The sequence below is a fragment of the Aricia agestis genome, chromosome 1, assembly GCF_905147365.1.
Source record: "Aricia agestis chromosome 1, ilAriAges1.1, whole genome shotgun sequence".
Taxonomy (NCBI): Eukaryota; Metazoa; Arthropoda; class Insecta; order Lepidoptera; family Lycaenidae; genus Aricia; species Aricia agestis.
Window position 1 is genome coordinate 25,354,553 of NC_056406.1, and position 26,947 is coordinate 25,381,499.

Below are 26,947 nucleotides of genomic sequence, written 5' to 3' on the forward strand. Positions count from 1 at the left end.
AGAAACTTCGTTAACCAATAACTTCTATTCTATAGCATCATGTGTGGCCATAACACACTGACCTCCTCATCCCGCGGGATCCATGAATCACCAGTGATCTAGTGAGTCACGTCGCGAAAAAGTTGAAAGCGCGGCGCCAGCGGGGGGAGGGGAGAGAGAGGGGGGAGGTCATATGTCGCTGCCGACGCCAATTGTGACCAGCTTCCTGTGTGTAATGGTGCAAGTGAAAGGACGTTGTCGATAAGGGTTAAAGGTATTGAAGAGATTCAAAACTGTAGCAGCTAAGGACAAAACCTTGTAGTTTTGGTTAATGTGTTTAATATAGTAAAATAAAGTTGGTAAAAAGAAGAAATTATCAAACTAGAAACAGTTATTGCTTTATTAAAAAGAAACGCTGAAGTTATTACTTTAAAAGCTGGAGTTATTTTTTTAAAGAACAATAAACTATTGCAACTATTATATAGGTTCCCTACTAACAACTTTTCAAACTTATATAAGTTCTAAAATGACTATTTAGTTATCTAACGAAACGGTCAACTAATTCATTTTTTTTTGTGTGAAGCTATAATTTGGATTTTACCAAGGATTTTTTTATAAGATGTAGCGACATCCAAATTATTATTATTATACGTGGGAGAGCCATGCTTCGGCACGAATGAGCCGGCTTGACCGGTGAAATACCACGTTCTCACAGGAAACCGGCGTGAAACAGCGCTTGCGCTGTGTTTAGTGTTGAAAATTTCGGAAAGTTTCCGAAACTTTGGAAAGTTTCCGGAAGTTTACCGGAAAATTTCCGTGAAAACTTCCAAAGTTTCCGAAATTTTGGAAACTTTCAGAAACACTTGCGAATTTTTTTAAAATGGTTTTTCTTCTATAAAATAGTAATTTTTACCGACGATAACAGGTGAGGTACTCAATTCAATACGTAATTTTTTTATGTAAGTATGAGTAAGATCAAATCAGCTGATTAACTTTAGAAAGAAGTTTAGCCGTTAATTCGACCCTTAATAGAGACACGTATACTTCAAAAATGTTATTTTCTGTATTACTATTAGAAAACTATTCTAGTATTTATTTAAAAATATAATTTTATATGTTTCAAAGAAAAATATAATAATATAAAAAATCGAAAAGCGTAAAGCAAAGTCCATCCTGAGCAATATCTGTTTAAAAATAATGTTATCTTAGATTAATATTTATAAAAACGATCTAAATCATGCGACTGAATAATAAAGTAGACAAATCTGCTTTCATATCACATATTTTATACCTAAAGTATGTTTAATTTAATCAAAACTATAAAAAGTACCTAATTTTAGTGTTATTTGCATTTAAAAATCAACGTCACAACTGTCTTTATAAGATAAATGACAGTTTTCAAAACATCCGAATTTGGAAGTTTTCAGGAAATATTCCTTAGAAATGGAAACTTTCCGGGGAATTTTGATCTCTAGCTGTGTTTCGCCGAGTCAGTGAGTATACCGGAGGCCCTATCCCCTACCCTATTCCCTTCCCTACCCTCCCCTATTCCCTACCCTTCCCATCCCTACCCTCCCCATCCCTACCCTCCCCTATTACCCTATTCCCTCTTAAAAGGCCGGCAACGCACCTGCAGCTCTTCTGATGCTGCGAGTGTCCATGGGCGACGGAAGTTGCTTTCCATCAGGTGACCCGTCTGCTCGTTTGCCCTATTGCAAACGATTTCATTAAAAAATATATAGGGAAGTTAACCCTATAATTTGGTATGTCACTATATCTTATTACTTGTACCACATCTCGCCTTGGTGTTGGATATGAAATTTGAGACGTTGATCGTCATGAAATTGTGTTTATGTTACACTGAAGCATGCATTTATATCAACACTTCTGTTCATTAATACCGCATTTATTCAAATTGTTACTTGTTTTCAAGAAATACAGTTTTAAATTTATGAAAGCTCATAAAGTCGAAGATTTATTTTACTTCCATAATATTATAATATTATTATAGTTAGTGGTAATTTAGACATTTTAGGATTGTACTAAGGTACGAATGCCTATAATTTAAGAGTAGCATATACAGGATGTCACAAAACTATGTGATAATACTTTAGGGTGTGTACGTGTTCCTTATATAGAGTTCACTGTGAAAGTAGCAGCGCTGAAAGACCATTTTTTTTTCTCTTTTGTATGGGGAAACTCGTGCCACTGGGGCGCTTGCCTTGCTTTCACAGTGAACTCTCTATCAGGAACACGTACACACCCTAAAGTATTATCACACAGTTTTGTTATACCCTGTATATGGGTAATGTCTTTATCACTTATGATACATATGAAATTAATTTTGCTACAATTTCAATCAAATGTTTCGAATTATATTGAGTTGTAGTAACCATCCTCATTATAAGTAGAAAATAACTTGCTCACAGCATATAAATGAACACGTGCCTTACTAAAAAGAGATATTAAAAATTTTTCAAGTACAGACTTTGCACAGATATTGAATATTTATTAATAATTAATAAATTATTATAATTAATTACTGAAACGTCTATGTATAATTTTGTAGTAGCCGCTATCAAATCGCTATCAATACTATCAAATATATCAGTGTTGCCTAAATAAACTGTGAAAAAAAATCCCATACTGATTAGTGCGTCTCTACTCTCTACAGCTACCGGTGCCGACGCGACGCCGCACCCGTTATTGCCAGCCAATTTACCACTTTATTGCATGTGAAGATTATCTCGATATGGAACGATGATTGAAGTAACTTTTAAATTGATTGGGTTTAAGATGAAATGAATATTGTTTCAAACTCTGTACATATTATTGATTTAAATAATATTTTTTATTGAATATAGGCATCTTCATTCTCTACAGCTGTATCAAATATTTTATGGTATTTACAATGATTGCAAATCAGATAAATCTCAATACAAATCTTTTTCATAAGTTACAATATTTGATCGAAGACTTGTTCAGCTCATATATCTACCAGAATCTGATGGCAAAAAGTGAGAAAATAAATTGACCCTAGCAATACCGGGGTAGTTTGAATAAAACATTTTGATCCTTTTTTTCTTATAGCGACTGATTCTGTGTGTGAAACATGCAAATATAAAAGTTTATCCAATGATCAAGGATATTTTTTTAAAATCCGCTGTCAAAAATTGCCATCAGAAGATAGACCTATAGTAGAGCTATGAAATAATTATTGATACTTATGAAAGTATACTACAATTGAACATCATTGATATGTACTTGTGCGACAACATCCGTCTATCATAATCACTATAGTACAATCTCTCATTGAATTAGCGATGAACAATACAATATTTTTTATTGCGCTGCAAAGCAATTTATCGCTTATTACCAATTGCGTAAAGAGCGGAGTTATTTGTCGGCTGATTAAGTCGATTCCAATAATACACGCTCTGTATGTGAAATCAATGAGATCAGATCCGCACAAAGTGGAATGGAGACGACATCTATAAAAAAATTGATATTAATAATACATAATTTCTTGGGATAGCAATAACTGGAAGCTCTTATTTTATGTGACGCATAACCAATTAATTAAAAAATTGGACATAAAACCACTTGTTTTCACAAGGTACACTGCAGGTACAAACTTAAAAGTTACGACGAAAATTTGCCACTGATTAAAAATACAAATTATTTTTTTTCAGTCAATTACGTAATTTTACAGATTCTAAAAGGTAAAATTGGTAGCTCTGGATTAACATTGGCTACATTTTACCTGGAAAAGATGATTTTTTCTTTGTAACCACGGAGCCGCGAGCAAAAGCCAAATAAATAGAGCAAGCGGCTCTACAGTTCTAAGCCGGGTGTTTCGTTACAGCCTGGGTGGTCAAGACAGTCGCTACTGTAACCGCCGCGGCGTAATCTAGGCGGCGAACGGCGGAAGCCATGGAGATAATGTTACAACTATTTTAGTGTGATCTCTGCTCTGCTCGGGAAAAACTGCGTGTGTTATAGGTATAGTATTGATTAATATATTATGAAAGAGCAGTATTTAAAATCACACAAACTAATAAATCACCAAAAGTTTTGATCTCTCACTTGAGTTGAGACACGAGATATCATAATTGTACACTAATAAAACACACTTTTCTTGCACTTTTTCCACTATATTAAGATATTATTATAACTTTTAACAAATAACACGACCGGTTTCGAAATTATTCATCATCAGGTGTAAGTTTAACGTCGTTTAACTTACACCTGATGATGAATAATTTCGAAACCGGTCGTGTTATTTGTTAAAAGTTATAATAATATCTTAATATAGTGGAAAAAGTGCAAGAAAAGTGTGTTTTATTAGTGTACAACATGAATTTCCACCAAGAACCGACAGTACAATCAATTACATATATCATAATTGATACAGGCTATTGCAATCCACACTAATATTGTAAAATATGTGTGTGTCTATCTGTTACCTCTTCACGCCAAAACCGCTGAACCGATTTTGCTGAAATTTGGTACGGAGATACTCAAGAGTCCAGGAAAGGATACTTTTTATCCCAAAATAATGGTTCCCGCGCACCAAAGAATTTTAGCGCAACGGAGTTGCGGGCGTCATTTGATACAAAACATTTGTTTGTACTATGTATCCATTTTCATGTACCTATCTTGAGACTGTCGTCTCTCAAATAATTAAGTTCGTGTTCGTTCGTGTTCTTTAATCGCAAGAAATTCTTTCTGTCTTTATATTCGAATCCCAAGAATGTAGATTTCTTCTCTTAATTTTCTCTTTAAACGTAGACAGATAGTCTATAGAGCACTGGAATTCGCTAATCTGGGGACAATCGCGCATTGACGACAATAACTCGTTATGGTGACAGGCCGTCTGACAGCACAGAGCCCACTGTTCGCCCAGGTCGGGTCACATCCGCATAGAATATGAGGAGACAGAGGATAAGTGTGCCTTTGCCTTTGCCTTTGAGTAAAGGGTGCAAATAATGATGTACAATTATTGTATATAAGTCGAGTCACGAAATCTATTAATAAAGGGTGCAAAATATAATGATGTACAATAATTATTGTACATAAATCGCGTCGCGAACTCTATTAATACAACTTCAATTTTATTGTAATTTTCGACAAAAGTAGAGTCGCGAAAACCTTGCGTATTTACCACTTTCCAGAAAATCCAAATAATAAAAAATGGAGTTATATTTTTTATGTGAAGAATTTTTATTATTACTTTCTAAGCTAAAGTTTTATAATTAAGTACTTTCTATATACATAATATAATTAGTAAATTTTCTGTAAGCGTTCCGTTTATCGTTGTGCGAATTAAGTTGCTAAGTCCGAATGAAACTTGCCTACTGTCTCAAATGTTTCTGTGTCCCAGTAAAGGTCGGGTCACATCCGTACATAGTAGTTAATCTCTTCCCCGAACACAATCAGAGGAAGCGGTGTTCTCGATATTAATTAGGGTTTCTTATAATTCTTGTAATTGTTACTAGTTACTACAGTAGTTTACATAATAGCTTTTAAATTAATATTTTCTTTCTTTATAAAGTCTTTCTGTAAAATAAAGTCAAATGACTCCAAGCCATTCTGTTCGAGATTCGATGTAAATTGTTTTTCACGTTGCAAAATCAAAAGCTTGTTTTTTTTTAATTTTAAAATAAAATGTACGGGCTAACGCATGCAACTCCGTTGCACCAAAATTCGTTTTCGCGCGAATACCTCTAAGTATCTAGTACACTTTTCCTCTAAGTATCTCCACACCTTTCAGCAAATTCAGTTCAGCCTTTTGGGCGTGAAGCGGTAACCGCCAGACAAACAGACAGGCAAACATTCGCATTTATAATAATAGCATGGATATGAATATTTCTATTAGTATGGACTAGCTGTTTGACCAAGCTTTGCTCGGTATTCGAGAAAACACGAATTAAATGACATTTTCTAAACATGATTCCTTGCTAGATCGATTTATCGCCCCCGAAACCCCCTATATGCTAAATTTCATGAAAATCGTTGGAGCCGATTCCGAGATTCCAATATATATACAAGAATTGCTCGTTTTAAGATATAAGATTTACATCCTTACTAATAGAAAAACCCGACATTGGAAAAGTCTTTCGACAATGATAAACCTTTGTCTTTACTGTTTACTAAAATATCTGTAAAACTGACTAATACATTAATTTCTCCAGTGAAAGACTTTTGGTCGAAGAGGATCAAGTGGGCACGTTCCCACGCCGTCGCCCACGCGTGGGTTACGTGTCCCAGCTAATTGATACGAGATCTAGTTGAAAATTAAATCGTTCACACAGCGAATGTGACTCATGAGTCTAGTTTAAGGCGCGATCACATGGACCATGCAGATAGTGATTCATAACATGAATGACCCTAAACAAGGAACTAAAGGAACAATTAAGGATGTGTAAGTTTATTTATGGCAATAATGTTACTCGCAATATATTGTTAACTAGATGACGCCCGCAACTCCATTGCGCCAAAATTCGTTTGGCGCAATGGATAAAAAGTATCCTATGTCCTTTTCCGAGACTCAAAGTATGTCCATGCCAAATTTCAGCAAAATCGGTTCAGCGGTTTGAGCGTGAAGAGGTAACAGACAGACATACAGACAGATGGACAGACAGACAGACACACTTTCACATTTATAATATTAGTATGGAAGTATGGATTGTGGTACCTATGGAGTGCGCAGTCGCAATTATAAGAATACATTGACTCATTTTGTTTATTATTTATTTGACTATTGTCATCATTACATAATTTTTTTATAGACAAACCTCTTTTTCAAGTGGCGGCTATTTTGGCGGCTTTGGGAACTTTTTTGAGATGTGTGGGTTGAACCTACGTACAACTCGTCTTAGATGCAGTAACCGACCCAAACGAATTCATTAAGAATCAGTATACATGATGTTAGTGAAACCATCAAATGAGCCCGTCAAAATGAACAACTTTTTCTATGAGAATAATGCTGGGAACTCAAAAAAATCCGTCTTCATACCCTGTATGGGTATGTAATTGCCGATCCGGGCATCCGTGTGGGTTGGGTGGGAGACGGCATTTTTGTTTAGTTCCCAGCATTGTTCTCATAGAAAAAGTTGTTCATTTTGACGGGCTCATTTGATAGTTTCAAGGATAACGGTGTTTACACTAACACACTGTATAGTATACTGATTCTGGATGATTAATGAATGTCGTACGACCGGACCTACTATTTTTCCTATTGCGTTTCGAACCTACGAACAAGTCTATATAACTGACCCAAACGCGAGTCCTTGAAACGAATTCGTTAAGAATCAGTATACTATTTAATGATTGCCGTGCGACCGGCGCGGGCGCGGGCCGCGGGTCGCCAGTGTTAATTGCGAGATTGAGCGTTTCAGGGCAGAAGCAATTGGCCATAATTGTTTGTCACACTTTTTACAGACTACACCGCAACAGACTCTGATTTTGAAGAGGTAAAAAATTATGTAGGATCAGAGAAATTGTCTATATTAATAGGATCATTCATAATTATCAGAACCTCACCAAATTCGTAGCAGCATGCATTCGTAAAGGTTATTAGATTAGGCAGATGCCTACAAATCAATTTCTCTAAATGACTTAAAAAGTGAAGCTTCGGCCAAACCTATGCGACCAAAGCGACTGCGAAGCGTTCGCGTCGGCAGAGCGGGAATAATCTACGGTTCGCACCGTAGTCGCGCAGATGTAAATGCGCACACCAGGGGCCGTACCACGAAACCATTTTGAGACTCAACAATTGAACGAGAATGCCGCGTCCTACTCTAACAAACGTGAAATGACGTTATGTTAGTCCAGTTTCGCGTTGTAGACGCTCCCGTCCCGGGTCCACAGTAATCCTTCTAATCACATATCTTATCACATATCCATTCTAATATATTATGTTGCGACTTGCGAGTGGCCATGGGCGACGGTAGTTGCTTTCCATCAGAAAAAAAAGCAAAAGTGTCTGGCCTTTTCACGCGTTATGCTAAGTACTGACATACGGTTTTGCTCGATAGTTTTACTCCAAATCGAGCTATTAACCATCGTGTGGACCCCAAAACTGACAGCTCAAAGGCTCGCTTCGAGCCGGCTCGATGGAATTAAATATGTCATTTCCTTCGATTCGGAGTAAAACTATCGAGCAAAACCGTATGTGAGTACTTAGCATTAGCCGTAGAACCGATTTCATGTTTGTATGAAGACACTCAGTCCCGACTACCGGTATAGGATAATTAACTATTGTTTATTAAACAATAGTAAGTATAAAATATTCCGGAAAAAATGTTACCGCGTAATTCTGGCACAACAAAGTTGCGAGCAACATGTCGCAATAAATAAAGTGTGCAGTGAATGAGTGTTAGCATTTTATTAGCAGTTGTCGCGTCGCAGAGCTAATAAACTCCTGAAACTAAATCCCGTGGGACACAGCTGATTGGGGTCAAAGTCGGATGGACGCGGGTTTTAGGAAGTACCTTAAGGACCTATTATACGCACATGACCCGCAGGATAAGCATGTACTAGTCTCTTTAGTACTTTGACTATCCGATATTATGATTTTGAGTGGTCTCCCGCTGCTTGGAGAAGGAAAATTGTACTATATTTTTCGAATTACAATACGGTTTTAGAATATTCTCTATCTGAAATCATGTTAAAAGGCTATCGTACTTGCCGCTGTTGATCCTGGCGGCACAATGGTAGTGGAATGTGTGAAGGGCCTATGCCCTTTAAAACAGAGGGTCATAATATAGTATGGTTAAGAAATCTGCAAAACTTGCGCGCATTTCTCTATATATTGGAACTTTCTTCTTCTTGTGTTGAAAGCTTGCTTCAATTGAGAGTGGCTGACTTAAAATTGACAGTATATTTTATTAACGCCATATCGTGTGAGACTAATATCTTTTTATGTTGCATCTAATGATACTTGTACATTTGAGACTTGTTGCATGAGCAATCACTAATTAACTTTTAATGATGAAGCTCATATGGTGATGATAGTGATTAATTGCATTTGAAAACAAACGCAAAAACAAACACAGTATGGTCACGTGAAAGAGCGGCGTAGATTAGTCGTTTTCAGGGACTTATAACAAGTTTTTAAGCTATTCCATAGCTTTTATTGCGGGCTTTGAGCGCGGCCACCTAATCAAGAAATGCCGTAACGAAAAAATCCTAACATCCCCCACTCCGACCGGCACACGGTGCGGCGTTGCCACTTGCCGTGCATCGTTTAACGTTTTTTCATTTTTGAGTTTGCACGACACGGCAGACTTTGGCACGGTGTTTGTGTGCGTGCGACTAGATTATGACTATAAGTATTATATATTCTAGATAAGAAAATCTTTGCACTAGCTTTACCGCGACAGTCGCGGAGTGCCACACGTATTTTTAATACTAAAGTAATACCTTTATCGATGTCAAAAGGATCAAGACCTGCCAGGCCGAGTATCAAATTCCAAATGTCATTTAATACCATAATAGTCTTGTCAACCCCGCCCAGCGCTAGATCCGCCTACTTAGGTCTCAACCTTAGTGCTCTAGTCATTAATCATTAGTCATGCCAGCTGAAACCGCCCACAGGCCACATCCATGAAGATAAGCACAGTTCACACTTGTGCGATATGCAGGAAAAGACACAGGCAGTACAATAATTTTAATATCGAATACACAGCTCCTGGGCTTTTCTAATAGGAGTTTATCCGTTCAATAGCGTTGTTGATTGGCTGATGTTTTGAACTTAGCCAATGAAAAGTGCTTATGAATAGATAAATTCATGTCAAAAAACCTTAGATTATGGATTTTTAGATATTTTAAAAGTTGACTTTCGTTAAGGTGCCGATTGGCAGCGGGCGACATGAAGCAACCGCAGACGACGTGTCGCAGCGACACTACTGGTTTGTTTGTATTTCTATGAAATACCCTCCGCAGCTAGCGACATGAAGCTAGCGACACTTATCATAGAAATACATAGAAACCAATAGTGTCGCGACGACATGTCGTCCGCTGCCGCTTCATGTAGCCGGCTTCCAACTTGTACCTTTATGTTTCGTAGCAGGTCTACGAAAAAGTTCAATAGCTAAATTCACTTTACATTACAGTACCTTGCCGTACTTTAAACTTGAAGTTGGCTTGAAATACTACCACCAGCACATTTTACAAATAAAAATCTTGCTTAAATTTGGGTTAAAAGAGTTACCGTGTTACACCAGCAAACATTTCAAATTAAAATCTTTCACATGCTCTACAGCTCTCTGTCCCATCTTGCGACACAAAAAGTGGCCAATTAAAATCGGTAGCATTAGAAAACATCGATGATTCAGCCGGCAATTGGTCACAAGCGCCGCCAGCCTGACGAGCCGACATCCCGGCAGGAAGGGTTAATATAAGATTTGACCGCATAGACCAGTCGGCCTTCCTCTTGAAAGTCTTTGACGATGTATATTGGAACTTTTCTGAACTTTTACCACTGATGCGATTTGGAAGAATTTCAGTATGAAGCTACAAGGGAAATACGACAATTTGTGTAATTTAAAAGAGTATAACGTCTGCACAAATTAAATTGTAGCAACATGATGAGGTTTTTTTTGTTTAAGATGAGCAATTAACATTCGCGTTGTCATTGCTGCATCTTTAGAACAACAATCGAAACGTTGTTTGGAATCAATCGGAAGAAAGTGTTTGGAGGTGTGTGTTTCTATGTTATCAGAAATCGTAAACTGCAACTTGGCTGCGTATTAGCGCTCTTATCAGATGAGCCGTCGACACTTGTCAACTGCCATCGAATGCCGTCGACAGCTGCCGTCGACAAGTGCCGTTCGTCTGTAAGAAGCATAACACGCTAACCGCAAGCCAAGCGAGTTTAATTACTGCATTTTGATTTTTGACTTTGAGCATTATAACCTCTTTGTTTTCTTCAACATTTTCCTAACTAAAAGATATGGACATCAAAACATCAGTCGTCAGACATTTTACAGTTCGTTGTTTCCAATTGGCGGGATGAATCACAATGTGACAATTAAACAATTTATTGTAAATTCAAGTGGCCAAGCGTGAAGTGTTCAAAGGGTACATTAATAATGTATTTGGGCAGTAAATCTGCTTTACCCGAGGAGCACGTGTGGCCCATTAGCCTAATGGGCGGGGATCAGCCTCGCTTCAGATAATTACGACTAAATTAAGGGCAAGATTTATCTAAGATAGGCTTTTTTGTGACGGTGCGTTTTGTAGGTCAACCGTACTGCTGTAACTCTTGTGGATCGTTGGACAAGTTGTCATCTAGATATAGTGCTGAAGAAAGAGAACAGAAATTGATGGAGTTTAAATTAAATCATAATGACCCTTACTTACAGTTTTGTTTTCCAAGTTCACCGTCATAATTAAATGACGAGTTGGTTAAATGATGATCTAGTCATTAACGGCAATTATTCAAGTCAAGCAGCTTCAACTTTAGAAAATAAGTTACAATATTAAGGCCAAACAAGTAAAATTACACAACGCTTCGAAAGATGAAAAAATAAGATTCCGAAAATCAATTCACGATATTAGATTATGGCTGTCAAGAACATTTTCACCTTTCAAAACCCGCAAGTCTTTATTTGATTTCTCGTTCGTTGCGAATTTCATTTCTTTTCTACTTTCTGATTTGAAATCAGAATAATAATTGGTCCCTCAGAGAGAAATCATCTTGATCAATCCCTTATTCTGAATTATTTCTTTTCCATTCTTAGATTTAAAATCAATACCGTTCTATTTTAGAAACCTCTAATAATTTTTCGACTTGCATAATCTCGGCATTCAATATAGCCATGAGTCTCTAATATTTTATAATTGAACCAAACTTAAGGAAAAATATTGTCATTAAATTATCTTCAAAACTTTCACATAATATTTCCCGAATCCAGTCTCTGGGGTTTTACGGGAGTTTATCAATTCAACATCATTCTTGATTGGTTAATTGAAGTTAACAAAATATAGCGCAAGCGAATAGAAAAACTACTTTAAAATATCCAGTGACCGGGAAGTTTTTATCGAACTAGCCAACTTTACCTTCTTTTCTTTGGGAAAGCCAGTTGATATTTATATCAATATCGTCAATATAGTATTATTATGTTCAACATTATAATAATAATTCAAGACGTGAGTGGATGAATAGGGTAAGTACTAAGTAATATGAAAAAACGTCCCGTTTTTTTGTTTTAATGGAGGAGTATGTGTAGCCAGATATATTAGGCTTGGTTATGAAGTAGATAAGTTACAAGTTTTATTAAAATAATATGGAAAAAAATGAGTTATTGTCCGTATGTTACGAAATGTTACTTGTTCGATTCTTCCACTCACGTCTTCAATTATTATTATAGTTAGGTACTGTTTATGAAAAGGCGTATTATTTTCAGTGATTCAGCTTGAGTGGTCGTGTGTGTGACAATAAGTCATCTCCGGATGTCGGATGTGCACAAGGCCGCGCGATTTTACGTTTTGTCTACATCTGCTAACGGTAACGTGAGAAAATTGTGCGTCTTATTAGATGTAATCTTATAAGTGGATGGATGGATGTTTGTTAATAGGAGTCCACACCGCCGTTTTTCCATACAAACGCTATCCCCTGTTTCCTCCCTGGATAATGCCGGTAGACTTATGATTTTTTTCTTGAATATCTATGGCCACAATTAGCATGTCCCTATGTTTTCTTTTTTTTCATAATATTATTATTAAAAAAGATAAGAACGTCCAAAAACCCAAAAAAATACCAGATTTTCCTCTGTGTTCAAACACCCAGAAAACAAAACTGGCTAAAATATACAAAAAAAAGTAAAAAATAGGAACACAGCTCAAGCCTTGCTTTAATTTTTAATGAAAAAGTACTTAAATCGGTTAAGTTTTGGAGAAGGAATCAGCGGACAACGAATCGAAGATTTTCTGTTCTTTCATTAGAACTTTTGTCGTGTTGTCTCTATCGCGCTCTGTGGTGGGAGACTTGAGATTGGTGAGACAGCAATACATTTTCAAATACCTATTTTCAATTTCTCTCGCCCTTGGTGTATCCTCTTAATTTTTCGTGAAGCCTTTTGAAACCGGTGGTATTCTTTTTATATAAGTACTTTGAAACTCAGTTAATATGTTGCACTGACTCAGAAACCGTTTATTGCACTTGCGCATACGGCAGTAACTGTAGTTGTTACGTTAATTGTTTCGCATAATACTATAACAATTTGTCCGTGAAATGAAAATCCCTAATAAATGGTTATGAAAGTAGTACCTATACTCACGTTTGGTAACTATCAAGTTGTTATTAACCTATATGGTAAAACTTACAGCATGCTAAGTTGAAAATCGCAGTTTTATAATCTATACATACACGAGCTTTTGCCCGCGGCTTCGCTCGCGTTAAGAAGTATTATTATATACAAACTTCCATGCCCTCTTTTAATTTATTGATCAAAATCCTTTCTTAGCGGATGCCGTCGTCATAATTTCAGACCGATCGGTCCAGTGGTTTGGGCTGTGCGTTGATAGATCACCATGTTAATCAGTCACCTTTGAGTTTTATATATACAGTGTGTAACAAAAATAAGTGATAATACTTTAGGGTGTGTACGTGTTCCTTGTAGAGAGTTCACTGTGAAAGTAGCAGCTCTGAAAGACGAAAATTTTTTTTCACTAGATATTATAAAACAAAGTTGCTTTTTTCCCTCATGTCCCTTTGTTCCCTTTAATCTTTAAAACGGATTTTGATGATTCTTTCAGTTTTAGATAGCCCATTTATCGAGGAAGGCTATAGGCTATATTTTATCACGCTAAGACTAATAGGAGCAAAGAAATATGGAAAATATGGAAAAAACGGGGAAAATTATTTGAAAGGGCTAACTTGAACGTGTTAATCTTAGGAACTACTGGTCCGATTTGAAAAATTCTTTCAGTGTTAGATAGCCCATTTATTGAGGAAGGCTATATTTTATCACGCTAAGACTAATAGGAGAATGTGGAAAAAACGGGGGAAATTATTTGAAAGGGCTTATCTCACGAACTAAGGTAGCAATTTTTATGTTATTTGGCACAGATAAGAAGTAGACCACGTGAAGGATCATAGGCTATCGATTTAATCATTTTTTATACCATGCGACGCCGGGGCGGGTCTCTAGTGTAATTTAAAACGTCATTCTCTTGGATGAATTTTGATCTACATAACCTTGTTTTAAGGTACATGAACTTTGATCTACACAGCCACGTGTTTTAACTTTTTCTATTTTATATACCTTTAGCTACCTCCACCTGGATTTACACCACATAGTGAACTCCAAAAGGAACAAATCGGTTAGTCGTAGTACCGAGTAATCCATTTAGGCCGGCACGGGCCTGGAAATTGGATCTCCATCCCTGATGATGGATGGACGAATCACCGTTATTCACCATGTACAGCAAACGGTCGCAAAACCTACCTAATGTCTACAGGCAAAAGGCTCATAATGCAGGCTATAGTGCAACCAATATACTAAGGGATGGCGCTAAAAAGAGTTTATGCGAATTTGCTATTTTGTAATTTTGAACCAGTCACTTCTAAGCTCTATGACAAAGTCGTGTAGATTAAATGATACCTATAAGGTATTATTTTCTGGTTTTTAGTCTACATTTCCATAGCTTAGCGTCAGTTTTTCTGACTTCTTACTGTGTCCTAACGGATCTTATTTCAATTTGTATGGCATAGAATCGCTACCATCATAATTATTATTGTAACTATAAGGACTATTTGAAAAATGAATAAGGACACAACTGCCAACATAATATTTTGTCGTGCCAAATAAAATAGGAAGAATCCAATAGGACTGATCGCGGGAGGACTGTTAGTACTCCATTTGTGTGCAAAGTGTGTGTATGTCCGGTTAGATCTGTGATGAATTCGACGGGATGGATCTCAAGAAAAATTGAAAAAATATCACTACGACAGTTCGCTATTACTTTCATACAATAAATCCGGCTTTTCCGGGAAACCGGCAATCCCATTAAAATCAACGTAGGTACGGACATAATAGTCGAATAGTTGTGATCCGATTAGCCGGATCAGATGTCGGTATTGCCAATCAGGATTACAGACTAACTATTAATTGTTTATTGTACATTAATATTTTTCGAACTCTCGGTAATATTTCTGCAAACTATTAACGCGGTGTAATATTTTTTTAGAAAGGAGAAAGTTAATGCCAGTTTTAAACATTTTTAGTTGACAGGAGTTTATTCATTTACAAGCACTTTTTATGGCCTACAACAAAAAAACCTGATCAAGAGCTCTTTTGAACAGATCAACTCCAGTTAGAAAATCCCAAATATTCATAAAACATTTTTAGCTTTCTTCTTCTCTGCACTAGTAATGCCAAAGTTTTAAGTCCTAAGTTGTTCTGACTGGATGCATTTTACTTTCTGTTGATGAAAATTATCCCAGAATCTTATATTAGCCCATAAAAAATTGCCATGTCCATGCCAAGTAAGAAGGATTTCCTAGTAACCATAATCAAACCACTTGACAAACAAGTGTACCTATAATCTTGTCAAGTACGCCACTAGGGTAAATGACTAGTAGATTGGACAGTACCAGTCATTGGAAAAAGCACAAAAACACAATATTTATTAATGTTGCTTTAAAACTTGCCTGTTATTAAAGAAAAGCAGGTAGTTTTTAAAGCAACCTTAATAAATATTATAGTGTTTTTGTGATCTGTCCAATGACTAGAACTGTCCAATCACTAGTCATGTTCACCCTATACAGTATAGACTTGTAAAATTAAAACTCGTCAAGTGTTACTTGTTTACACTTGTCGAGTCCGAAAGATGCTTTGAGGGTCCGAGGGTTCGCGGGGCCTCGGTCAGGGCCCCGAGGGGTCGCGGGGCCTCGGTCCAGGGCCCCCGGGATGGTGGATTAGCGCCGTGTTATTGTCTCGCCCTACCTCGCCCTTTTTACGGCTTGACGCTTCACTAATTTGCCCTTTTATTATTTTTTAACCTAAATACACTTTGTTTTGGGGTGGCTCACTTTGTACAAGTGTTTGATAATTTTTTTAAGTAACATTGTGACGTTAAGAATAAATATATTTTAATTGAAGTATTATTATGAAATCAGATAATAAGCAAAGAAATTTAAATTAAATATGCCAACATTATCTGAATGTTGCCATAATGTTCGATTTATAAGTTTAAAATAGACCCAAAGTCTCCTAGAAATTTTGAATATTATAGGTATTACACCCCCTAACATGTTTGAAACAAAAAAGTTATGAGGCATAATTTTTTAGCATTCCCCTTATGTCTATGTTTTAAGTCGAAAACGTTTGTCATATATCTACCACAGCAATAGACAACCAGCTTGGCAAGAATCCTTAATATAAACTACATAAGACCTGTTTAAAATTGTACCAAAGTTATAAATCTATCAATTAAAATTATAATTATAATTACTTACAAGAATTTTTGCAATTATGAAATCAATTATTATATTATAATAAAGTAAAAAAAAATCCAATCAAGATCAGAACAATTTTCATGAAAAATTTTCCGGGATGCGGAAAAAAAAAGAAATGCGCTCATCGCGAGAGAAATTGAAAATTAATATTTCACTTGCATTCTGCTTCGGCGCTTAAAGTACACTCAGTCGCGAAAATATAACGATAATTTTTACTAAAGGCTTCGGATATGTTTTATTTTAGTTATATACGAACTATGTGGTAACCGTACATTTTTTCGCGATAAAAACTATCCTATGTCCTTTATCCAGACTCAAAATTTTTTTCGGGATAAAGAGGTAACGAGACTCGAAATATCTCCAAAAAAACATCCCGATCGGTTCAGAGTCGTCATGAAGTAATGAACATCCACACTTCCACATTTATTCCGCATAATATTCTTTTGGAATAATAAATAGAGATAAAAATTATTTTAGCCACGGCTTTGGGGATATAGGTACAGTAGTCTTTGCCCTAATGAAGAGGTTTAAGTACTACCGCACTAATTTCAAACAAAAAATACAGCTGTTTGAATAGTCCTTTTTATCATAATAATTATTTACGATATAATATTATTTCCATTTTCCTAATTTGCATCCAATTGCAGTAATCAGAATTAAAGCAAAGTTGTCACGACAATGAAAATAATACCGAATAATAACGAATATCCTTCCTCATAGTATTATATTTATTGTATTTGCAATGATATTTGGATAACGTCATGAAACCACCGCTTAATTTAACAATATTATGTTTGTTTTTGAACAAATTAACCAAATAATATTAATATTTTCATAATAAGGAAGGAAAAATAAAACTGAAAAACATGCTTAAGTATCCATTTTTAGAGTCAAGACATAAGTTCCAACTTCCAGTTAGGTATCAGATTATTTATTTTGTGTTTTTAAGGTTTTTTTTAATTTGATGAGTGTCATGACTCATGATTAAAATATAAGCTACTTTTTTAACTTCATATTTTTATTTAAGACTAATACTTTGCAAATATTCTTAGTTTTTTAAATAATTTTTGATTCTAATAGTAACCGCATTTTCTTTTATAATGTAAATCATTATTTTCATATCCTAGTCATTATTTCTTTGTTGTACTTTTAAGTAACTATCTTACATCTACATTCTATCTCAGTAATAAACCATGTAATTTAATTTTTTAAGCTACCTGAATTATAGTCATTTAAATAAAAACTTTTTTATTGCACATATTTAAGAAGCCAACTGTACTACATTAAGCGTAAGTATTTCGAGTACTTTTGGCGTTAAGAATTATTATCGATGCAGCCTTTGACCAATCAGCTCTACATTATCACCATATTACCTCCTTTTGGTAGAGACAATCGAATTTATGGATAATTTCTATCAACTGCCAAAAATTTGGATATAATAAAAAGAGCAATAAAAGGAGATTATTACAATTGTGGTGGACCGTGGAAAAGTTATTTGCTATGGATATTTAATATTATAATACTTTAGGGTTTGTATGAGTCCCTTGTATAGAGTTCACTGTGAAAAAAAATCGGCCAAGTACGAGTTGTACTCGCGTACGAAGGATTCCGTACCACTACAGAGCAAAAATAGGCTAAAAATTGTATTTTTTGTATGGGAGCCTAACGTAATTATTTAATTTATTTAAATTTGATTAATAATTATTAAAGTACAAATACAATTAAGTATTTTCTGAACATTTCAATTGCCTATGTGTTCCCGTTATAAAGAGCAAAAATAGCAAAAAAATTTTTTGTATGGGAGCCCACCTTATATATTTATTTATTTTGTTTTTAGTACTTGTTATTATACCGGCAACAGATATAACCAATCTGTAAAAATTTCAGAAGTCCAGCTATAGCAGTTCTTGGATTACAGCCTGGTGACAGACAGACGGAGAGACAGACAGACATCGAAGTCTTAGTAATAACTAATACCAGTTTTTACCCTTTGGGTACGGAACCCTAAAAAGCAGCGAATTGAAGTAAAAAAATGAAAAATAAGTTTCTCATTCAGCGCTGCGACTTTCACAGTTCACTCTATGCAAGGGACTCATACAAACCCTATCTTAAAGTATTATCTTTGTTTAGTTACATCCTGACTCCTGTACATTATGATAGTTGCATAAGAGTGCATACGAGAATAATAAGACTAAGAATGCATTTTAAAATAAGTGTTTCAGTTGTTTTTATTATTCGTAGATTTCAGCACAATTATTCCAATGATGATAAGTGATGACAGTGAAAAGGTCAAAAATCCATCCAAGATAGACGGACTTTCAAAAAACTCATGAAAGTTTAACAGTCAAATCGGCAAAACAGCTTTTAAATTTAGTTTGTTATTATTTTTAGCAATATTCCGCGAAAACAACTTCCACCTTTAAGTAAATGAGTGAGTGTACGCATAGGCATGCGTACAGCACCTCCCTCCTCCCACACTGCCTATGCGTACACTCGCATGCAAGAACTTGCAAACACCACCACCATACAAGCAATAATGTTGGCAAATCCGTGCAAGGCCCCTCACCACCATGCAGGTTGAATACCTCGACGCGCGTTTCGCCCCAACACCGGAGCATCCTTTGATTGAAAACACCGCCTTTTATACACTATCGAGCCCCGCTACTATCCCCACTACCCCCACTACTCTCACTAGTACCCCCGAACATAAGCGGTGACGTAGTCAAGCAAGTTTTATGAAAGTAATTATGACATTTGCGTTGATGATAAATAAATAGATAATAGTAACTAGATGACGTCCGCAACTCCTCTGTTTGTTTATCGCGTGGGAACCATACATTTTGCAGGGATAAGTAATATCTGTATATCCTATTATTATCTTTTCCCGGTATACAAAGTATCTCCAGCAAAATTTGTTCAGTAGTATAGGTGGTGAAGAGGTAACAGATAGACAGATAGACACACTTTCGCATTTATAATATTAGTATGGATTGGATATTGACACGCAGTTTAGATTTTCAATTAGTATTGGGCACTTCCTCGTCTTTATGTAGGTACCTTGGTAACAGACCAATTTTTAGGGCTCCGTAGACCCTAGTCAACAAAGAACCCTTATAGTTTCGGTCTGTCCGTCCGTCTGTCTGTAAGTCTGTCCGTCTGAGACGACACTCAGAGACTATAGGACCTACAAAACTGTAATTCGGCACGAATACACATATTATTAATGATGCCGACAAAATGGTATATAAGATTAAAAAAAAAAACATTTTAAGGTTACATCAAGCGGAGATTAATTTTTTTCGCGTCCACCCCACCGGGTGGGGTGTCGTTGGATAGGTTTTTTTAAAATATTACGAGTATTTCTAGATCATTTTCCAGTTTAAGGATCCATTTGCGAAATATGAAGTTTTAAAATGGAATAATCGTTAGAGTCTCTGACTCCATTGTCCCTTCCCTCCTACCAGCTAAACGGCTGCTTCTGGAAATGTGACAAAATTCACAGGAGTAGAAAATATGCTGAATTGAAAAGGAAAACTATCACGGCTAAGAAGACTTCATAAGTAATAGTCGATTAACTAAAAAAAATATATTCGGAGAAGACGTATGAAGGAACTTTTCGTTCAAATTCCTTTAAACGTAACTGAGATGATGTTGTTGGTAGTATAAAACACGTTTTAGTTGACCACTAAAAATATATCAAAAACTCGCTAGTTTTTTTATATTTTTTACTACGGAACCCTATATTGCGCGTGGCGCGAGTCGCGACACGCACTTGGCCGGTTTTAATGTATTATAATAATATCGACAACAATTAGAGCAGACTTGTTAATATTGTCAATATGAATCTACATAAGTACATGTAGGGTAAGGGCGCCAGTAGTCAGCCCCACACCAGTAGTCAGCCTTTTCCAGCTAAAAACCTCTAGAAATAGCGTTCTATTGCAAATTAACCAATCAAGTTACTTTTAAAAAAAGCTTGGCCTTCTTATTGGTCAGTTCAGAACGTCACAATGACGCTAAGTGGCTGCAAGAAATGGTAATCTGATTCCAATTCGACGTTGTCACTAGTCGAGTCAAGATGCGGCTTGCGCGCCAAAATTTTCTTAGTGGGTAGTGCCCGACAAAATGGTGAGTTATTGTGATTTCTTCTTAACTTTTGTGTTATATTTTATTAAAATATATTGTTATTACATTTTTTACGTCTAAATCAAATGAGTTATAGAACAGTTTCTTTATAGTTATTTAAATAATGAGGTGGCTGACTACCGGGTATGCGTTTCTTGTACATTATCTAGTGTTCAGCCACCCCCGGCTGAGTACTGGTCATACATAATTCCATATAAAAACCAGTAGTCGGCCGCCTAACTAGACACGGTCGAACCACGGCTGAGTACTGGTGAGGTATACCCAGTGTTCAGCCATCAGTAACTTACGCTGCTTAACTTTTTCATTTATTTATGAAGCACCTACCTACCAAGTAATTTCTTAGTTTTTTGGCATTGTCAGAGACCAGACATGCATTGTTTATTTGTTTCAGCTCCATAGGTCTCTTTCGAGGGACATCTAAGGAGAGGCTGACTACTGGTAGCTATTTGGCCGAGAACTGGGTTGTGACGGCTGAGTACTGGGGAAATGTGCCTTGTTTTGAAAAATACTTTATTTTCAATACTTATTAAGAAAAAATATCTTATATGTTAATTTCATAACAATGGTTAATAAATGATTAAGCGAATGAGTACAAAATATTTTGGATTACTATTTTAAATAATTTTCTATCCACATTTAAACTTGCACTTTCCACTAAAAGGCTGACTACTGGTGCCCGTACCCTAGGTATGTTATTACAAAATTAGAAAAAAATTGATTTCTTTTTTCAACTTTACACAAAGACTTTTAAAAATAATAGTGGTAAATTATATACATTATACATAATATAATAAAATCGTACGAAAGTCTTGTCTGTACATTGAATATTTTTTAAAAGAATACTTGGGTCGTGATCAACAATCGATATCGAAGTCAAAAATATAGTTTTCAGAATTTTTGTCTATTTGTCTATATATGGATGTCCTATATAGATCCGGGCTTAACTCCAAATTTATAATAAAAGCGATAAAAAAACTTGTTTTTTTTTTTAAACGATATTCGGTGATTAATCAATATCTCTTTTCTCTTTAAAAAGCTGGAAAGGACTAGTTGAATGCCGAATTGCCAATTATACCTAGAGATGTCTATTACTCGTAGAACACTTACTCCAGAAATTTTATAACTCTACTAACCAACAATTGCAATCAATACAAATAAAAAACTAAACTATTACTAAAAAAAATATATATATTTTAAAACATTCTCACTACATTATAATAATCTAGACGACTAAACATTTTTTTAGATAAATTAAAGGAACAAAATATGATCTTTCGGAAATAGTTTCTTACACTTTAAAAAAAACAAATTTCACTTACTTGGGTTGGTAAGGCGCGAGATGGCGCCTATTGCATTTTAACTACCAGTTTTATTTATTTTGTCTTTCTATAAATAAGTATTTAAATACATTTAAAGCTTAAAAATATGAGTCTCATGTCTTTACTTCTGGAATATAAGCAAACTTCAAATAGAACATTATTCTTATCAGCAAAAAAGGAGAAAATAAAAACTATTACACGCGGCACGCGTTAGCCCTAAAATAAATATTCCCACCAACCTTTGGGTGTGACGACCCTGAAGGCGCTGTTGGAGACAGGCCTGGGCTCCTGTCCCGGGGAGCTGCCGCCGCTCCGCACCATGGAAAAGTCCAGGGGCATCGGAGGCATCGCACTAACTTCCATTTTAAAACAACAACATAACCTTAATTTAAAAAAAATAATCGAATTTCTTCCGCCGAAAAATTTGGTACTCGAATTTGAATTTTTCGAATTTCGAATATAGTCGCGGAGCGTGCAACCGGCGCGGGCCACTCGGGTCTATTAAGGCAGCCGCACACTCCGCTCGACTGCCGGCGGCTTTTTGTTCGCTAAAGCCGAAAATCTGTAGGGCGCACATAGAGATTTGGACCTTATCGGCGCAGTGGGCGGGGCGTGGCAGGCGCCGCCCCCCGCGCGCGTGACAATCGCTTTGTATAGGTAACACAATCATTCCTGATAGATCTCATTGTTCCGTTGCACTTAGTCTTTCATATTTTCGCTGCTGAACTGATAAATTACTGATTAGTCAACTTTTAGAAGTTTTAAGAAAATGTAGAGTTTGCAAAAATTAATTATGTATGGTAAATTGAAATGTTATAATTTGTTTTCAAACTCTACGTTTTAATAAATAATCTGTAAAATAATAATATGTGACATGTGATATGTGATATATTATGATAATATTATAATTTAATTATAACATAAATAATATAGACTTTTAATTCTTAGATATTTAATATACTTACGAGGTAAGTATATTAAATATCTAAGAATTAATAAATATATGTGATATATTATGATACTATTATAATTTAATTATAACATAAATAATATAGACTTTTAATTCTTAGATATTTAATATACTTACGAGGTAAGTATATTAAATATCTAAGAATTAATAAATATATGTGATATATTATGATACTATTATAATTTAATTATAACATAAATAATATAGACTTTTAATTCTTAGATATTTAATATACTTACGAGGTAAGTATATTAAATATCTAAGAATTAATAAATATATGTGATATATTATGATACTATTATAATTTAATTATAACATAAATAATATAGACTTTTAATTCTTAGATATTTAATATACTTACGAGGTAAGTATATTAAATATCTAAGAATTAATAAATATATGTGATATATTATGATACTATTATAATTTAATTATAACATAAATAATATAGACTTTTAATTCTTAGATATTTAATATACTTACCTCGACTCTTCATCTATATTATAATAATTATTATTATAATATTATAATTGTACTTTATAGTAAGTTTTGAAAAGTATTATCAATTATGTATTGTCACAGATATTACTCTGTAGCCAGTGTAGCCAACCCCTCAGTTTTAGCTGTAGATCTACAGTTTTTCGGAAATCCTCTCAGTTTTCAGTTTAGGCCTCGAAATCTACAGTTTTTATGAGCTAGCCAGCGTCATCTATTTTATTATATTAAACTTATTAATATAAACGAAACAGTTAGGATCCTAATTATTATAATCGTACTAAATCAGAAGAATAGAGGCTTTTGATTGGTGCAATCAGAATCAGAAGCTTCTAATTTGTCTTTTTTAGGATCCTAATTAGGACGTCTACAGGTTAAGATGGAATAATCCCCTTACCGACATCGATCGCTCGGTCGATCGATGTCTGTTTTACCAACATAAAGTCGGTAAAACAGACATATTTAATGATTTTTCTGGTTTTTAATTCCCGGCTTCCTGAAATATATTCTATTTATTACCATAATTAAATAATAAAAAATCATTAAAGATAAAACTGTAGATTTACTGTTTTTCAATTTGATAGTTACAGTTTTCTACAGTTTTTTTCTAGCATATCCACTGCTTAGCTCTACGATGGGGTTGGCAACACTGTCTGAAGCTGTATAATTTCATATTTTTTGTGTGGCAATTGGCAAATCATGTTTTTCCGTCAAATAACGAGACCAAACTAACTTGCAAAAAACCGTCATTTTGCAACTACTATTTTTGAATAAAGTTTCCCTGAGAAAACAGAAGTAGGTCGTGTGTTTTTGATATTCAGAAACAAATGCATAATATAAAAATAAAAAGACAAGTACAAGTTTTCAAAGTTAATAATAATTTATACTTGTAATATGAAAAGACATTTTAGATGTTTTATATAAATACTGAGATTATTAATTATTATCAATGTTAATATTAAAATGTAGGTCGATAAATAACTATGTACCTAATACTAATGAAACAGCAATTTTATTAATTTTAACGACGATTAGTATGACCGTGATAGATTTTTTTTATTAATTAAAGACTATACTTATTGATAGGTTGATCAAGAAAATTTATCATTTTTACCATACTTACACAATTATTATTATAACGTACTTATATTATATTTTATTATTTTTGAGTAGACATAACACATTTCTTCTGTGGTGCTGTTGTTGAAGAAATTTTCATTTGATACAATTTAGATAGTAGAGACGAATAAGTATCTTCCTAAAAAACCTTTTAAGATTTATGACAGATTTAAGCGGCAGCAAGCAGTCTGCTATCGTCTATCTTTCTTCTTCTCTTCAGAATTCTTTAAAAAGCCAGGAAATATGTTGATAGTACCTATATTTACTGCTAGGTCTATTTTCATCATAATTTTGAATTTTTTGATCTATCTACAGATGAGTAATTTACACGGTATTAAGGGCAGGCAGCTGGCGGTATTAAGGGTGGGTCACACTGGCACACGCCGGCATTTAAAACAATGAACGCCTCAATTTTTCACCGGCAGGCTCGCCGGGACACCCGCTAATCCGGCATCCTTATTCTGAAACGTGGAAATTATGAAATACCGCAATAATATCGCATTTTGTTGATTATATTTTTTTATACACCAAGTTTTGTTTTGATACAATACAACCACTTAAAAACAAAAAAAATATATAAATGATTGTTAATTTCAAGCTCTTTTTACGTACCTTACTACTATAATATTATTAGATCTGATAGCTCATTTTTGGGCAAGAAGATATGGAAGTGGCTGTATTTGGTTATTAGCAGTTGGTTGACAGTGCGCTAAAACCACTAATGTATCCGTTTCCTTTTTATTCGTGAATTGTGTTTAATTGTCACCAAGTAGGTCTTCTAAGGTCTTCCTACTGCATAACCCAGTGACAATAAAAGAAATGGGGATAAAAGTTAAACAAAAGTACTTACTTATCTGTTTCATTTTTTTTAATAAGTATTCTAATTTTCCCGACACCACCTACATGACTTGGGCTGAAGTCGTTTTCTAAGATTTAAAAAAATAAATCCAGAATAAGAACGTTTGCTTTGCGAAAACTAATTACACCCGCCTCGCAATGATAAAGCAAAGCCGTCGTATACGATATTTTTATTCCGAACAAAATGAAATTCCCGTAATGTGAAACCCGCTCAAAAATCAACTTTAAGTGCACAGAATAGAGGCTAAAATGGCCCGTCATAGGACGGTCCACCGACAGAATGGCGGAAAAATTTTTAGTACTCAGCATAAAATAATCCCAGCATAATCTCGGGACGAATCCCATTACTCCGATCCTGGGATTGTGAGCTCGTATGTAAATCGTCATCGTAATTCCGCCCGCCGATTTGTTTCGATTTTAACGATCGTAAATATTACGTGGACTGAATTAATGTGAATCAGAATAAACATGTGAAGGCCTGCGTGCAATGGCCACTTTAAAATCATACAAAGAAGATAATCCCAGTAACTTTTACAAATTTTTAGCAAAATATCATTCATATAATAGATTATTATCTAAAATGTCGCCGTTGTACAAAATCTCATAATATGTTCACACAATCGCAGATTTTTAAACACTCATAGTGTTCATTTCATACTTGAACCAAAACGAAGTCAAAAACATTATTATAGAAAGTTTTTGTAATTTAATTAAAGGTGTTTAGTAATAATCAATATTATTGTTTGTTTTCTGTTATTTTTAACATAGAATGTTACATAATTGTTTTCAGTATGTTACCTTCATCAGTTTACAAAAAGTTCCAGTGTTCAGCTGTATTTTAGCAATCTGTATTTCAAATTGCTCTATTCATTTAGAACCTATCCTACTTAATATTTTGCACACAATTTTTTTCATAAGATTTTCAGAGGATTTTAATTTTCTCATAGCCAAATATTTCGCACAATTTCAAAAGGTAAAATAATAAGTGAGATACTGAAATAAGTATGTAAAGTAACCCTCACTCGGGCCGGCGTAAACGGAGCTTCGCACCGCGGCGATTATATTCAGTTAATTAATACAAAACATTACCAGCGTGGCCCCGGAGTTAGCGACAAAACTTAATAAGGGGCGTCCACAAATTACGTGAGGTGTTTTTTTTTTTAATTTCCCTCCCTCTCCCCCCTGGTGAGATTTCGTGAGCTTTTTTTTTTTTAATTAAGGGCCAATCGAGCAAACGGGTCACCTGATGGAAAGCAACTTCCTTCGCCCATGGACACTCGCAGCATCAGAAGAGCTGCAGGTGCGTTGCCAGCCTTTTAAGAGGGAATAGGGTAATATGGGAGGGTAGGGATGGGAAAGGAAGGGAATAGGGGAGGATAGGGAAGGGAATAGGGTAGGGGATTGTAAGATTAGATGAGATTTGACTAGACTACACGGCCTAGAAAGCCGTAATTCGGCATTCATGTATTCATAATTTCATATTAAATTATTATGCCGACAAAATGAAATGTATAAAATCTTTAAAAAAATATATTTTTTTATGGTACCTATCTCCCCTACACATAAAACGGGGATGATATTTTTTTCGCGTCC

At 35.0% G+C, this 26,947-nt stretch overlaps 1 protein-coding gene across 2 annotated transcripts in view; it reads right to left on the reverse strand.

Moving 5' to 3' along the window:
• LOC121727093 (zinc finger protein Gfi-1b) overlaps positions 1–22,423 on the reverse strand; it is a 63,528-nt gene extending 41,105 nt beyond the window's left edge. For both annotated transcript variants that reach the window (XM_042114779.1, XM_042114772.1), the window contains exon 1: positions 22,152–22,423. In XM_042114779.1, coding sequence (XP_041970713.1) covers positions 22,152–22,275 — 124 coding nt within the window. In that variant the 5' untranslated portion in view covers positions 22,276–22,423. The remainder of the gene's footprint in view (positions 1–22,151) is intronic.
• Positions 22,424–26,947: the final 4,524 nt, after the last annotated feature.